This window comes from Thalassophryne amazonica, chromosome 2 (assembly GCF_902500255.1).
Source record: "Thalassophryne amazonica chromosome 2, fThaAma1.1, whole genome shotgun sequence".
Taxonomy (NCBI): domain Eukaryota; kingdom Metazoa; phylum Chordata; class Actinopteri; order Batrachoidiformes; family Batrachoididae; genus Thalassophryne; species Thalassophryne amazonica.
Genome location: NC_047104.1, coordinates 70,259,626 through 70,276,288, shown reverse-complemented (window position 1 = coordinate 70,276,288; position 16,663 = coordinate 70,259,626). Strand labels below are relative to the sequence as shown.

At 41.6% G+C, this 16,663-nt stretch overlaps 1 protein-coding gene across 2 annotated transcripts in view; it reads right to left on the bottom strand.

Annotated features, from left to right (window-relative positions):
• Window positions 1–16,663, bottom strand: part of ppm1g (protein phosphatase, Mg2+/Mn2+ dependent, 1G) — a 56,042-nt gene that overhangs the window by 27,268 nt on the left and 12,111 nt on the right. For both annotated transcript variants that reach the window (XM_034187510.1, XM_034187503.1), the window contains exons 3-5: window positions 8,333–8,402; window positions 8,044–8,129; window positions 229–358 (exon numbers count right to left, since the gene is read on the bottom strand). In XM_034187510.1, coding sequence (XP_034043401.1) covers window positions 229–358; window positions 8,044–8,129; window positions 8,333–8,402 — 286 coding nt within the window. The remainder of the gene's footprint in view (window positions 1–228; window positions 359–8,043; window positions 8,130–8,332; window positions 8,403–16,663) is intronic.

Genomic DNA, 16,663 nt, shown 5'->3' with positions numbered 1-16,663 from the left:
AATCGTCATTATTACAGTATTTGTTATGGCCTGGCATTTGAAATTTATTTACTACACTCTAGTCAAAATGAGTTCACGCATTTACCAATTTTTAATCGATTAGAACGCTCCAACTCACAGGTACAGTAAATGTAATTTAATCCCACTGTTACGTTTACTTTCTATACAACCATTTAAATATTTTTTCCCTCATGAAAATTATGGCGTATGCCATCAAGATGTACTCACAGTCATCCTCCTCTGCCACCTTTTCACTGAGCGGCTCCTCAATAGTACGTCCAGAAATTTGGACCAGCTCTTTGATGACGTCCTCAGTGGTCATTTTGCTGTCAATGGCCAAGAATGCATCCTCTAGAGCCTGGAAACAGACACCAAAGCATCATAAGAATTTTCTAACATTTATTCTGCTATGAAAAATGCCTATTTCTGTAAAACGGCACATTTAGCCTAAAAATACAAGACTGGTTACCATGGCAACCACTGAAAGATATGTTAAAATATTTTGTGACAGTTCTACACTAACAAATACTGTTCATACACTAATTTAATTGAAATCGGTGAGATGTCACTTTCCATGTTTTTGGCCCCCATGGCTGATTTTCTCAGTCAGTTGCTCTTAAGTTTGCTTGTGACTTTAAATGACAATATTTTCTATTTTTTTCTTTTTTGGGAGGGGGGGGTGTATTATTGGAGTGTGTATTATTTTGGTGGAGTATTCAGTGTGTGAGGTGTTTTTTTTTTGGTTTCTTTTTGTTTTGTAAAAGAGGCGTCTTATGAATGTTGAGCAAGCGCTTCAGTTTTTTTAAAAATTAGATTGTAAGACGGAACGCGCAGCGCATCATCAGTCTGAACCAGACAGTGAGGATTCGGATGATGAAGGAGATGATCATTCTTTAGTTCTGGAGGAGCAACCAGAGCAGGTGGATCCACAGATGTGTGCACAAACCTCCACAGTGGGTTGGATCTTTGCAGCTTCTCCAGGACTCAGGCACTACAGAGCTCTGTCCCAGCGCCATGTTCTGGAACGCAGAGCAGGATGCAGACACACACTGCTCCAGCAGTGACTCCAGGCGCGTTTCATTTAAAGGGTTGAGATCAATGTTAGCTTCAATTTTGCTTTGTTCCTGTTTTGTTCCTTTTGCACTCTGGATTCGCAGGTTATTCAGTGATGGGAAAAGTCAAAAGCTCATCGGTTTTCCTTTTCTCAACAATTTGTGACTTTTACTTTTTTCCCTTCATTCAGGAATCATCGTATGCCGCGTGAATGGGCCATAATGCGCAAATTCTGAAGGTATGGGTGTTAATCCGACACAAGCGCCAAAAAGCATTGCGGAAATTCAGACTTGTCTCATCACCTCTGTCAAACTGCACAGAACACTGCCATCTACTGGATGGGACTGTGAAAAGCGGCCAACATGCTGAGCCACACTTCAAACAGAATTTTCAGTTTTGCACATGCCTTTTTTATTTGTTAGAAATGGAAAAAAAGATGTACTTACAAATACACATCTATTTGTAAAAATTAACAGAAGGTTCAAACTGGAAATGTGCGTTTGTGGATCACAAAACACGTGTGCAAATCAAGGACTATTTGGAGATTACCCTCTGCATTTTCAGGTATTAATGAAACAAATTTAACTCCATAAATAAGTGTCTTTTCACTTATCTTAGCTTATCATAGCTTTCAGTATTGTCTCCAGTACACTTGAGACTAAGAGAAATTGTGGAGAGCTGACAAATTGGGACATGCCCAGCTCTCCACAATTTCTCTTATACTCACTCGACTGGTAAGCCACTGAAAGCTGAGATAGGCATGTCCCAACTTGTCCTCTGACACTCCAAAACGGAGGTGTTCATCTCGCTCCATCAACGAATCCGTCGTGACGCGCGAAGCCTCCGCGCAGCTTTCCATGACAAAATCTCTTCTTAAAAGTGAAATCTGCCGAAAAATGGCTGATGTCCAGCTCTTGTGATAACCAGAGAAATTGCACACGATGGTCCTGGATCCATACAGCCATCTGTTTAGAAATGAAATGGTCGTTTCTGCCTGTCGATCATGGCTTGGAGCGCGGCGCGCCGTGCGCCATTGTGGGCCGTCCTTAAAGCGGTAGTAACACTCCTTAATCTCTGAGAAGCCCATAAAATTTTCACCAAAAGCCATGTCAATTTTCCGAATGGTTTCCAGCTGCCTGTCTAACAGTTTCTGAAAAAATTCTGATGGAACAAAGCCCAAATCATTCCGCCATTTCCTCGCAATGAAAAAACAACGAGAGGGGTGGACCAGTGCTCACTCAAAGCCTGCCCACAAGCGAATGATGCAACCGACAGGCGTGGAAAAACTCACGCATGCGCACGAAGGTTCAAGCTTGGCTGACGTAAAAACATATGAATCAAATCCATATATTTTTTGCATAAAATAAAAAGGTCGGATACTTTTCTCACAGACCTCATACTTTGTGTCCCTAGGGTGAATAAGAAGTCTGCGGGTCACAGTACTTTCTCTTATGTTCCTGTTCTGTGGAATCATCTCCCTGTGTCAATAAAACAGTCAGATTCTGAGTCCAGACTTAAGACACACTTATTTTCCCTTTGGTATGGCTAGCATACTGGCGTAGGATGTTACTTTGCTTTTTTACTCTTTTAATTCATTTTATTAAGAAACAGAGCATGCCGCAGGCTAATTCTGGGTCTGTTAGTGAAGCTTAGGGCTAGTGGCCGGTGATCACCTCAGTATTTCCTCTGTTTTTCTTGTTGCTTAATGCTGACAAATTATACTGTATTTGTTGTCTTTCTGATGCCTGATTCTGTTTTTTTCCCCTCTGTTTGAGGTGCAGCTCCATCCAGAGATGGGTGTGGTGTCTGTTTCTGCAACCCTCCTGTGTACCGGCAACATTTCCTGTCTATTCATTTTGTGAATTGTTCTGTAATTTGTGTCAGTAGCATAGCCCAGGCAGAGGGTCACCCCTTTGAGTCTGGTCTGCTTAAGGTTTCTTTCTCAAATCATCAGAGGGAGTTTTTCGAATTTCCCGGACAGCATTCGTGTGGCACTTATGGAAACATGCCAAAGTGGTAGGCCAGCAAGAACGCAGAGAATAGTCACACTACTGCCGTGCTGCATTCGAACTGGGGAATATTCGTACAATTGTCATACTGCTGTGTGACTGCCAGCTCGAATGGCATACGAACTAGCATCCAAAATGGCAACCCACCAGCATTTGGAGCAGTCTGATCACGTAGGCACGTCCCGACGGTGCCCCTGATGAGCCGAACCCCCCGTGCATCCTGTTCGGGGTGCGCAAAGGAAATATTGGAATGTGCAAAGTCTGTGGCACACAATCATCATGTGTACTAGAAACAAATATTGCACAATCACACGGAATGCACCGTGTGTTACAGCAGCTCCGTGACACGCTGATGCCCACTGCGGCCGCCTGGACGGAGGCTACATAACAGCCAATCATACAGATAAATCCTCTGACACATGAAGTGGACTGACAATGGATGTGTGGTTACATGCTCATTCTGGATGTTATACCTTGATCACAGGTGCTGTGCATCAGTGCATCTCTGTGATGCGTTGACACGAACTGCAGCAGTCTGGACAGGGTCTAACAGCCATGATAATACAGATAAATCCTCTGACACACGAGGCGGTCCAACAATAGATGTGATTACATGCTCATTCTGAACGTTAAACCGCAATCACAGATGCAGAGTCAATGCGTCACTGTCCACGGCTGAACGGGCTGTTACAGCTGTATTATACATCACAGAACAGTTACATCTGACCGACAAGGAGGACTGACTTCGCAACTGTATTATTGAGCCATCACAATAAGAACATGATAAATAATCTCCTTTGGAATGCCACTGGATGGAACCGCTCAGCGCACGCCATTCAGCTTGCATATTAATATAAGGTGTTGGTCATGGTGATACCAAACAATTAAGATTAATGTGCTGTTTTAATCTTTGTAAATTCTGTTATTTATGATCCATTGATATTCAAAGAAATTAGAACAAACCCATACCTGATGTATCGGTTGACATCATGAAACATCCTCACACACAATCTTGCCATTTCTAATGATCTGACAATTCTAATTCATAGTAATACTATAGCGATTTTTTTAATGCACATTTTTAGTGACAGATGAGCTGCATGTCCACTTGTGCTGATTTGACACCGGAGCATTCAGAAGGCCAGAATGAACCATCAGCTGCATGAAAAGTATCTGTCTGATTGAACACGCACATTCATTCTGATGAACTCAGCAGACATCAACTAAAAAGGAAATGATTTTGTGCTTTATAAAATGAACTCTATTCATAAAAATCACAGCATGCCCGTTGGCTGATATTGAAATGACAGTTCTCTTTTTTCCTGAGTTCATGTCCAAACTAGCGTCACTCCAGTCATGTTACAGTGGAGAATCTGCTGTTGCTGCAGTGAAAATGCTGCAATGATTACATGCCTGTTGGGAGGTCACTGGGTGGTGTGTGAGGCGTTTTTGCATGGCTTGTGTGGTATGTGTGTCTTCCGGGCTTAGCAACTCTTCTGCGGAAATCAGCACATCCATACTTCATGGCGGTTTGTGAGAGGATGCCGAGCAGATCTTGCAAGGTCCTGATGGCAGCTGAGCATCTCTTTGGTGTTATGTGGTGATTGATGAGATTTCATGAAAGAACAAGGACCGCTGGACAGACCCTGCCCTTGTGTAAAGGGGGTTTAACATATAAAGAATGCAAAGATACCACATACAAAAATAAATCACTTGTTAAAAGTAAAACAGTATTTGTAATATTAGTGGCTCAACAGTCATGACAGAAAATATCATGATTGCAGTTCTGATGATGTCAAACCGGAAAAATGACTGCTGAATTTCCAAGCAAACACTCAAACACATAGATACTGTTTTGTCCAAGTTGAAGACTGTAATTTACAACATGTCATAGTACCTTGATTTGGATGACTTACAGAGAACAAGAGTGACAGCAGCAGGATACTGGACAAGGGGAGAACTATGGTGATACCTACTTCCTATGAAATTTTCATAAACATTTCCTTTTTTTGACATATCATCTGAAAGACAAAACATGAGTACTCTTCTCATTTAATACAGTGTTGCAAGTTATCATGACACACGGAGTTGTGACTGCAGATATCACAAACAAGCATTCAGATCCTTATTCGGGCTCTGCTCCTTTCTCTGCCCCTGACCAAGGTAGCATCTCTACAGCTGGAGCTCGTCCCTGGGCACCGAACTGTGGCTGCCCAATGCTCCTAGTGGTTGGATTGTGTCTAACTGTAATCAGGATGGGTTAAATGCAGAAGACAGATTTCATTGTATGTATGCACACTGCATCCAGAAAATATTCACAGCGCTTCACTTTTTCCACATTTTTTTAATGTTACAGCCTTATTCCAAAATGGATGAAATTCATTTTTTTCCCCTCAAAATTCTACACACAACACCCCATAATGACAATGTGAAAAAGGTTTTATGAGAATTTTGCAGATTTATAAAAAAAATAAAATTACATGTATACAAGTATTCACAGCCTTTGTCATGAAGTTCAAAATTGAGCTCAGGTGCATCCTGTTTCCACTGATCATCCTTGTGATGTTTCCTCAGCTTAATTGGAGTCCACCTGGGGTAAATTCAGTTGATTTAACATGATTTGGAAAGACACACACCTGTCTACATATAACGTTTCACAGTTAACAGTGCATACCAGAGCAAAAACCAAGTATAAAGTCAAAGGAATTGTCTGTTGACCTCCAAGACAGGATTGTGTTGAGGCACAAATCTGGGGAAGGACACAAACATTTCTGCTGGTTTGAATGTCCCAATGAGCACACTGGCCTCAATCATCGCTAAATGGAAGAAGTTCAGATCCACCAGGACTGTTCCTTTAGCTGGCTGCCCATCTAAACTGAGAGATCTGGGGTGAAGAGCCTTAGTCAAGGAGGTGACCAAGAACCCAATGGGTTACTCAGTCAGAGCTCCAGCATTCCTCTGTGGACAGCGGAGACCCTTCCAGAAGGACAACCATCTCTGCAGCAATCCACAAATCAGACCTATATGGTAGAGTGGCCAGATGGAAGCCACTCCTTAGTAAAAGGCACATGCCAACCCACCTGGAGTTTGCCAAAAAGCACCCGAAGGACTCTCAGACCATGAGAAACAAAATTCACTGATCTGATGAGACAAAGATTGAACTCTTTGGCATGAATGCCAGGCATCATGTTTGGAGGAAACCAGGCACCATTCCTACAGTGGGGATGTTTATCAGCAGCAGAAACTAAGAGACTAGTCGATATTGAGGGAAAGATGAATGCAGCAATGTACAGAGACATCCTGGATGAAAACCTGCTCCAGAGCACTCTTGGCCTCAGACTGGGGCAATGGTTCATCTTTCAGCAGGACAATGACCCTAAGCACACAGCCAAGATATCAAAGGAGTGGCTTCAGGACAACTCTGTGAATGTCCTTGAGTGGCCCAGCTAGAGCCTAGAGGTGCTGCAAAGAGGAATGGACAAAACTGGCCAAATATAGGTGCACCAAGCTTGTAAAATCATATTCAAAAGACTTGAGGCTGTGATTGCTGCCAAAGGTGCATCAACAAAGTAATGGGTGTGAATATGTATGTACATGTGATTTTGTAGTTTTGAATTTTAATAAATTTAAAAAAAAAAAAGTTATGGGGTGCTGTGAGTACAATCTTGAGGGGAAAAATAAATTTACTCCATTTTGGAATAAGGCTATAACATAACTGCGGAAAAAATGAAGCTCTGCGAATACTTTCCAGATGTACTGTAAGTATGTGTACAATGACAATGAAGGCTATATTATTATTATTATCATTATGTTACTATAGGAGTTCTACTCTGGTAAGTTTCTGCCCTTGTTGTTTAGCTCCACTTAAAGGCAAAGGGTCACTGAGCTCTTTAAGATTTAAGGCATAAAAAGAATTTCACTGGCACCACTATCATTTTATTTATTATCCTTTGAGTAGGGAATTCATAAGATAACATTGCCAAAACAATCAACATTCACATTGTCTAGAAAAAGGGAAAAATGTAAATAGACGTCTTGAACGACTTACGTCAGCGACGGTTGAAACCGACAGTGACGTCACAGATCATGTGGGGCTTCCCCAGACATGCACAAAGCATTATGGGTAGCACACGATGGCCAACCAGAGTAGAGAGGTACAGTGATGTCACTGGCTGGTCTCTCTCTGGCTCCTAGTCAAACATGGTGGAAAACATTCAGAAACCGTGGCGTTTCTGTGGAAATCCAAGATATTTCTCATATATTGTGTAAAAGTTAGCAAAAACACTTCTAAAATGAAAAATGCTGTTTATATAACCTGATGACACCTCTGGAGTGATTTACAAGACATTTCACAAACGTCAGCTTCACGCATCACATCAAGGTAACTTCCAGTCTGTTCAAAAGCTCATGCATGTGCACACACAGGCCATTCTGCAGATGGCGTTAAAAATAAAATTAAAATGTTCATTATGGAATTCCCCCCTAGATAAATTTATTCTCTCCATTTAAATGAACCGTAATTTTACAAGGCGCTTCTAAAATAAACCCGCATTATAATGTTTGGATTTCAGGAGAAACTAAATTTTGTCAGTTTAGTGAAATGTGGGTGGCCCTATAGCTTTAACATCACTGATCATTATCTTGAATTTACAACTGGTTATTAAAACTTTTTTTTTTTAAATCATCTGCTCAGTCATGTTTTAACTTCTGGCAAGTCTGTACTTTCAATTAAAAGATAGCTGTCCTCTGGTGAGCAACTGTTTGCCACAAGACCATTACCAGCATTACAAAATATGTCAGTGTACTGGAACACAGAGATTCACCATTAATGACGGGAAATCCACACCTACTACTCTTCTTACTGCCACATAACCTGTAAAAACACTGCAGTTGTACTGACAGCTCTTCTCATGAAGATGTTCTCTGCTTTGTCACTCATTTAAAACAAGTGGGTCACACTCTGGCTTCTACAGCATCTCACCTTTTGCAGTTTTCCATCTTTGTAGGTTTTCTGCTCCTTGATTGTGTCAGGAAGGTACTTTGAACAATACAATGCGACCTCCTCACCTAACAGCAACAATAGGTTACATAAATGTTCATTTGGTATTGATGTATACTATTAAGAGGTGTGCAAGACAAAAAGTTTGTAAACAAGGGAATATTTCACACCAAAGTTGTAGTGTGATCACAATGTGACATAAAATTAGCAAGTTAACACAGTAAATGTAATTCTTACAATTATTATAAATGCAAAATACTGGGTGCATTACCTCCATGACCATCATACACAGCAAACATTGCCGTCTCATCGTCAAACTCTGGGATACAATTGTGAGCATCCTACGACAGAAACATAATGTTAATATTATTATTATGTTAATTATACATTTAATTTTCTGGAAATTATAACCCAAGTATTGTATATAGGACATTCTTGGCAGAGTGGACAAAATACAGTGTTGGCACAGTTTAAAGCAAGGCTTGCATACAGTTGCGTTGTGATGCGTATGGAGTATGCTGGAAAATTGCGCACATTTGGCGTAGTCCCTGTGTAGGCTCATGTGTGATGGTGTATGTGGTTGCTTACTGCCATGTATGTAATTCCTGCTGCCATTTTTCTGCCTCACAGCCCACTCCTGCCAACGTTTTTTTTTTTTTTTTTTGCATTGTGAAAATGCTCTAAGTTCTCAAAGCGGTTCATGAAAAGCAAACGGCACTCACCTTTCCAGACATACAGAGGGACATACTGCTGTCTTGTCAGGAATTGTAACATCAGATCACAAAGTTTAGAGTCCGTTGTGTCCCCCCCCCCCCCCCAAGACAATTTTTCCATTTTAACTCACAAACATATTTACATCCCGCTTAGCATGCAAAAGAGAGAGGGAGAAAGAGAACGCACAGACAGCGCTGGCTATGTCTGCTCTTTTTTCAGGACCCGCTGCTTCTGTTCTTTGGATTTTGAAAGAAATCCGGTTCATGAATTGAAAGCATGTAACCATGGTTTGTGATTATCAGATTACTGAAGTGCATAAACGCATGCATCCCTGCCATAGACCGGCTCATGCACACGCAATGGCTCATTCAGCCAGTTTGATGAGCTGTTTTAAGCATGTACAGGCACTACACTCGCGCACCTGTTCCATCGTCTGTTTTGAGCACACACATGCGCTGCGGGTGTGGATCATTTCACCACACACTCGCACGCAGGTTAGATTACCCGTTCTGAGCATGCACACGTCCACCAGTTCAATCACCTGTTGTAGACAGGCACAGACGATGTGGGCTGTGTGGATCATGCAGTCATAAGCACATGTGCCAATTCGAATACTTGTTCTGAGCAGGCACACATACACCAGTGTGATCACCTGTTGTAAACCCGCACAGGCGCTGTGTGGATCATGCAGCAACACACCTGCGCAGCACCTGTTCTCCTCCAGTTAATTCACTCTGGATGCACGCACTTAGTTTTTGGATGTGTACAATTGCGCAGTGTTGTGTAGATTTGCATACAGTAGCACAGTTTTGCACAGACCTGCTTAAAAACTTCTGCTTTCTGCATCCAGTGCTCTACGCAGAAAAAATTAAACATGTTTAATTTCTTGCGTCCTCTTTGTGTACCCCTCAGCATACTGCCGTGTTGGGGAGCAAAAACTCGGCATAGAGGTGCTTAAACTCGGCATAGTTGGTACACTGCGATACGTAACACTACGTTGGCTCCGGTGTGAAAGGGGCTTTAGACTTTTTTCAATGCCAGTAAGAATGAAACTGAAGACCAACGTCACAATAAGTAGGTATACAGCCAACTGCTGTTCAAATATCTGCTCGCCGTGGTGACTGTATCTGAGGTGGAGGTATCAATCAATCAATCAAAATTTATTAATGTAGCCCTTTACAGCAGCCAGGTGATGCTCAAAATGTTTTACAGTAAAATCAAGAAACAACAATTCACAAAAATAAAACAACCATACAATAGAATTAAAGAAGCACATAAAAACAAAACACCACTAAGTATTAAAAGCCAGTTTAAATAAGTAAGTCTTGAGCTTTTATTCAAAATGTGCCATGTCAGGAGGTAACTTGTCCAACAGTCTGGGCCAACTACCGCAAAAGCACATTACTCCAATGTTTATATTTTGACCTCAGAACATCTAAATAAAGTTGACTAGATGGCGACAATCCGGGCTGTGAATAAAAATTGTGAAATTTCGAGGAAAATTCGCAGGGGGTCTGGGGGCTTTATGAGCCGGGGTTTAGAGCCCATTAATTTTGTATCTAATGATACATTGTCAGCATCTCCTGGAAGAAAAAAAAAATCTCAAAGGAACTGCACATTTAAATGATCCTAGAAGCAACCTTTCATTTGAACTGTCAATAATAATGTTGAAATAACAGAATATGACATGAAAGTAGGACCTCAAATTATTTTGCTTTTAATTGTACATCAACTCAGAACAACTAAACTACATGAAATTCATGAAGACTGAAAAGACTGTTAAAGTATTTCAAAAACCACAGCTAAAGCTTGTAGAATATTTTGAAAATCATTGAAAAATATCAATAACATACCTTATAGTAAAAAAGTCACTTATATGCCTTGTGTAAAATTCCTGTAAATCCATTCAAGCCACAATGTCTTTTTCCAATGAAAAATAAAATCTACATTAATAAAAAAAATTCTTATTGTGTTTCTTGAGGTCACAAGATGCAGTGAGCTTTTCCCATTTTTGTTTTTTCTGTGTTCATGACAATGAACTTTAAATTTAACCCAGCACCAATTCCGTGGATTCTTGTCCTTATAAAAATTTTTCAAACTGTGTTTCTCGCCATCTTCCCTCTCTCCGTGACACAGACATGCCACAAAATTCTTCTTTAAAAACTCGATGGCTCTTAAACTATGCGATGTCCACATGCTATGTTTAGCTTGGAGCAGCCACAAAGCATCACCGTAGCAACCAGTCCTGCTTTACGACAACTGTCGCAACAGCCACGCTTTGAGAGGGATTTTTCTCTGCAGACTCTGCAGACGAGGACACAGATTCGTATCTGTTATACAGGCCAGTGTCTGCAGACTTATAAAACTTGCACGATGTTGCTAAAAAAAAAAGAAAAAAAAGCTGCGTGATAGACATTTTAAAAACTCAGTGAAGATAACAATTATCGAGTACAATACTAACACCCCGCTAGGGTTGGGTATCAATCAAAATTTTCGATACCGGTTCCTGAAAGATACTTTTTTCGATACCAATTTTATAAGATCAATTCTAACAAAAAGAAAATTACATTACCCATAGTACAAATCGAGTTTTATTTTTCTGCTTTGGTAATTTTCCACTCCAAGCAGTTTTCTTACAGAAAAAATAAGCAACAAATAATTTCCAGTGCAAAAGAACACTTTAAAACACTGTAGTTTTTTTTTTGTCAAGAGCATTTCCTTTCAGACATTTTGGCATGAATGTCTCTCCATATGAGATCAGCTGGCTGCTGTACGTCAGCACATAACGTCTCATTTTGGGAGGAAGAAAAAAAAAAAAAAAAAAAAAAAACTTGATCGATTGCAGTTTATTGTTTGTATTACAACGTTTGGAAAGAGGAGCCATTTGATTTAAATGGCAATTTGCTTTGAAGTTACTAATTCCGACTGGACTCTAACGTGACTCGCTCGGCAGAGAGCTGTGCAATGTTTGGAGCTGTTTGAACGGAATGTTTCTTTCTCACAACAAGACAAGAGCCGCAGTTAGTGACTTTAATCCGCACAAAAGTGACTCATGATTGACATATTTTAATGGCTCTGAGAGGGGTTAAGAAGCAGATTTGCAGATTCTGAAAGGCAGCGAAGCAAAGAACCAAAGCAGCGGGTCGGAACTGTACTTCATTGCTTCAAGCTTCGAAACGATGCACGTATTAAGTTGCAGTTTAAGTGGAGTCCGATGGTGGAGATTTTGAATCAGGCTGCTTGTGCTCTGTAACGTCCACAGGCGGACTTGCATGCTGAGGGGAGGACAGCTGCAGACCGCTCTTCTTGCACGTGATTAACCTCTGGGTACCGAAACTTGGCACCGAAAGACAAGGCATGTTTCGATACTTGGTACTACCAAAGCATTTTGGTTGCTGCCACAAAAGAACTGAAGTTCGGCACCCCCCATGATGAAATCCACAGCAGAGTTTTCACAGCCTTGCACAATGTCCTACTGTAAGTGCGGAGAGTTCAAATTTCAGAGAAGCAGGATGGTGTGAGGCCATTAATAGCTTTAAAAACAAAGATTAAAATCTTAAAATAAATTCTAAAATGAACTGGAAGCCAGTAGTGTGAGTAAAGTACAGGCGTAATATGTTCATGTGTGGAAGTGTTTGCTAAAAGACGAGTAGCAGCATTCTGACAAGCTGGAGGCATACAAGAGAAGACTGGTTAACACCAGCATAAAGTGCATTACAGTAATCAAGTCTGTAGCTGATGAAATCATGAATGGCTGTCTCAAGATCACGTCGACTGAGAAAGGGCTTTACTCGTACTTTAGCCAGAAGATGTAGCTGGAAAAAACTTGCTTTGACAACAGTGTTTATCTGTTAACTGAACCTCAAACAGCTGTCAAACATCATCCCAAATTCTTGACAGCTGATTTTAAAGAATTATCCAGAACACCAAAGTTAGAGGGTACAACATTCGGAATGCCAGAATGTCCAAACACAATTGTTTCCATTTCATTCAGGTGTAGTGGAGACAAGTGCAGAACCAGAGCAAAACTGAGACTGGCATCTGCTGTTGCACTGATTTTGCAGTCTCGGGTTTCTCACTTTACATGTAAGATTCCACTGCCTTGATTCTCATTGTGCAAAGTTTGAAGGACTTCCTGCATAAAATGTGTTAACTTCCTACATTTGGAAACGTGTTATCGCGAGAGGCAGCGAGATGTGTTTTTTTTTCTCTCCCGCTCTCGAGAGAGGAGGAGGGGTGTGTGTGTGTGTATGTGTAGGAATGTAATGGCGGAATAAAGGAATGTGCTGTGGTACCAGAGATGTTGTGTTTTTGGCATTTACATGGTAGCAGAGGATGGTTACCAATTATAAAATACCGCCAAAGTTTGACGAAGCTCGGCTGTACGAGTGCTGGAAAAATGAAGTTAGTATTTGGAGACTTGTCACGGACTTAGACAAGAAGAAGCAGGCACTCGCAGTGGCGCTGGGGCTCAAAGGGAGAGCTAGAGAGACTGCCTTGGAAATATCAGCAGCCGACCTGAACAAGGATGATGGTATGGAAACCTTGCTTGCCAAATTGGACGCGGTATTCCTTAGAGGAAAAAGACTGTGCTTATGAAGCATACTCTCATTTTGACTCGATAGCCAAAGACAGTGCTTTGTCCACGGCGGACTACGTCATAGACTTTGAACAACGTTACAACCGCATGAAAAAGTACAACATGACGCTGCGTTGGCGTTTAAACTTCTGGATACAGCTTGTCTCGAGGAAAAGAGCAGGCAGCTGGCACTCACAGCGTGCATGGATCTATCATTTGCGTCGATGAAGTCTGCACTGAAGCAGATTTTCGGAGGCAAAAACAACGGAGCAAGCAATGGCGGCGAGACACAAGATGGAGTTTTTTTTTTTCACGGATCAAAGACCATCGGGTAAATTCAGATGGAGCAACGGCTCTTCTCAAAGGAGTCAGCGGCACCCGCAGCAGGGCACAAATCCGCTCGACAAATATGGTAAGCAAACAAAATGCGCCATTTGTCAGAGCACATACCATTGGGCCAAAGATTGTCCTCACCGACGAAATGAAGTAACGTTAACAGAAGATGAAAAAGTGGAGGAATGCAATATTACTCTGTTTACCAAAGTTATGACTGACTCTGAGATCTTCCTAACTGAGCCATTATTGACACTGCATGCACGTGTACTGTGTGTGATGAAAAGTGGCTGGTAGTTACGTTCAAGACTTGAGTGAAAATCAAATCAACAAAATGCTAAAAACAGAATCACCAAGCTGTAGACCATTCAGATTTGGAGATGGACAAGTGATAAACTCCAACAGAAAAGTGAAACTTCCTGCTAAGATCGGTCAAACAAAGTGCCACATTGAAACTGAAGTTTCTGCTGACATTCCCTTACTGTTGAGCAAAATGTCTCTAAAAACAGCAGGAACTATTTTAGATATGGAAAATGACAGAGTTATCATGTTCAAGCAACCAGTGCCTTTGGAGCTCACGAGTTCGGGACACTATTGTGTGGACATTAGAGATGAAGGTCCTCAACTGAGTGGCAATGAAAGTGAAGTTCTTGTCGTCACAGCAGAGATGTCAACAGAAGAGAAGCGTAAAGTTCTGCTGAAGCTTCACAAGCAGTTCGCCTCCGCAGACCGGCTGCAGCGGCTCATTCACAGCAATGGAAATACTGACAAAGAGTGTCCAGTCATTTTGCAGGAGATCATTCGTGACTGTGAGATATGTCAGAGGTACCAAGGAGGACCAAGCCCAAGCTAGCTGTCGGTTTGCCACTGGCCTCGGAGGATAATGAAACTGTGGCAATGGATCTGCATGAGTTGGAACCTGGTGTGTGGTACCTGCACATCATCGACCATTTCACACGCTTCAGCGCAGGAAACATTGTCAGGACCAAGAAACCCTCAGAGATTGTCAATTCCTTCATCCATTCATGGATAAGTGTCCACGGTTCACCCAAGCGTTTGTTTACTGACAACGGTGGAGAGTTTAACAATGAGGAAATACGAGACATGGCAGAAAACGTTAACATTGAGACCAAGACTACAGCAGGATACAGTCCCTGGAGCAATGGGCTACTGGAGAGACACAACATGACACTAACTGAAATCCTCCTGAAGGTAAAAAAGGAAAATGACTGGGTTCTGATGGCCAAAAACAGTATGATCAACGTGCATGGTTACAGTCCATACCAGCTTGTGTTTGGACACAGTCCTAATGTTCCTTCTGTTTTGGTTGATAAACTACCTGCTTTAGAGGGAACTTCTATGAGTACTAAAGTAGGGCAACATCTAGCAGCTTTACATGCTTTGAGGAGGGCTTTCACAGAGGTGGAATGCTCAGAAAGGATAAGAAGAGCATTGCGTAAGCAGCTCAGACCTACAGATGAAAAGTATGAGACAGGAGACAGTGTGTACTACAAGCGAGCAGACACTACAGAGTGGAAGGGTCCAGGTGTAGTTATTGGTCAGGACGGAGCTGTTGTGTTTATAAGACACGGTGGGATTCTGGTCAGAGTACATCAGTTCAGGCTCAATAAAGTGAATGGACAGGATGAGGATAAGCCAATACTGCCCAGTCTTCCAGAAAATGAGAAAGAAAATGAAAACGCTGTTCATACTGATGTAACAGAGAGTTCGGATGATGAGATGAGTCTTAATGGAGAAGAACGAGTCACTGAAAACAGAGACAGATGAGAGAGAAAATGTTAGTAGAACTAATGAAGCACACAGTGACACAGAGAGCAGTGTAACTAATACTCGTGGTTTTAGTAATGTCAAACTAAGAACAGGCCAGTTCGTCACATTTACAAACAGAGATGATGGTACTCAGCACACTGCCAGAGTTTTAGGCAGAGCAGGAGAAGCCAAGGGGCAATACAAAAACTGGTACAACCATGGAGCATCTTGAACTTGATGGCAGTGAAGGACAAAAGCTAGCGTTAGACATGTTACAGGTTGATAATCTTCACACTGCGTGTGATAACACAAATGCTGATGTACTCATTACAAAAGACGTCTCTTTTGACGCTGCTAAACAGCAAGAGATTGAAAACTGGAAAAATAACGTCTATGAAGAGGTTACCAACAAAGGTCAAAAATGTGTTTCAACCAGATGGGTTTGTACTTTGAAAGAAACCTCTAAAGGTATTGTTCCAAAGGCCTGCCTTGTGGCGAGAGGTTTTGAAGAACTCAATATCCATGAGTTACAGAAAGATTCATCCACATGTGCATCAGAGTCGCTCAGGCTGCTGTTAGCTGTGATCTGTCAAAACAAATGGAAAGTTCTTTCTATTGATGTTAAAGCTGCCTTTTTGCAAGGTATGGAACTCACAAGAGATGTTTACATTTGCCCCCCACCTGAAGCAGGTGTGGACAATGTTTTGTGGAAACTGAAGAAATGTGTCTGTGGACTTGCAGATGCCTCCCTCTACTGGTACAATAAGGTCAAAGAACTCATGCTGGACACTGGTGGTAAAAAGTCAAAAGTTGATCCAGCAGTGTTTTATTGGCAGAACGAGCATGCTGAGGTAACAGGAGTACTGGCATGCCATGTGGATGATTTTCTCTAGGCAGGATCAGAGCACTTCAGTACTAAAGCAATCCCAGTACTTAAGTCTGCTTTTCATGTGGGCCGTGAAGAACATGACCGTTTTTCTTACGTGGGCATGGACATTGTGACTGTGGCTGGAGGAGTGGAGGTGCATCAGCACAATTATATTGACAACTTACAACCAGTTCATTTACAAGCAGCACGGGCTGTACAGAGAGATGTACCGCTAAATGAGACAGAAAGAGAACTGAGGTCAAAAATAGGACAGATTTTGTGGGTTGTTAAACAAACTACACCAGATGTTATGTTTGACAATTAGTCCGGCATCCAAC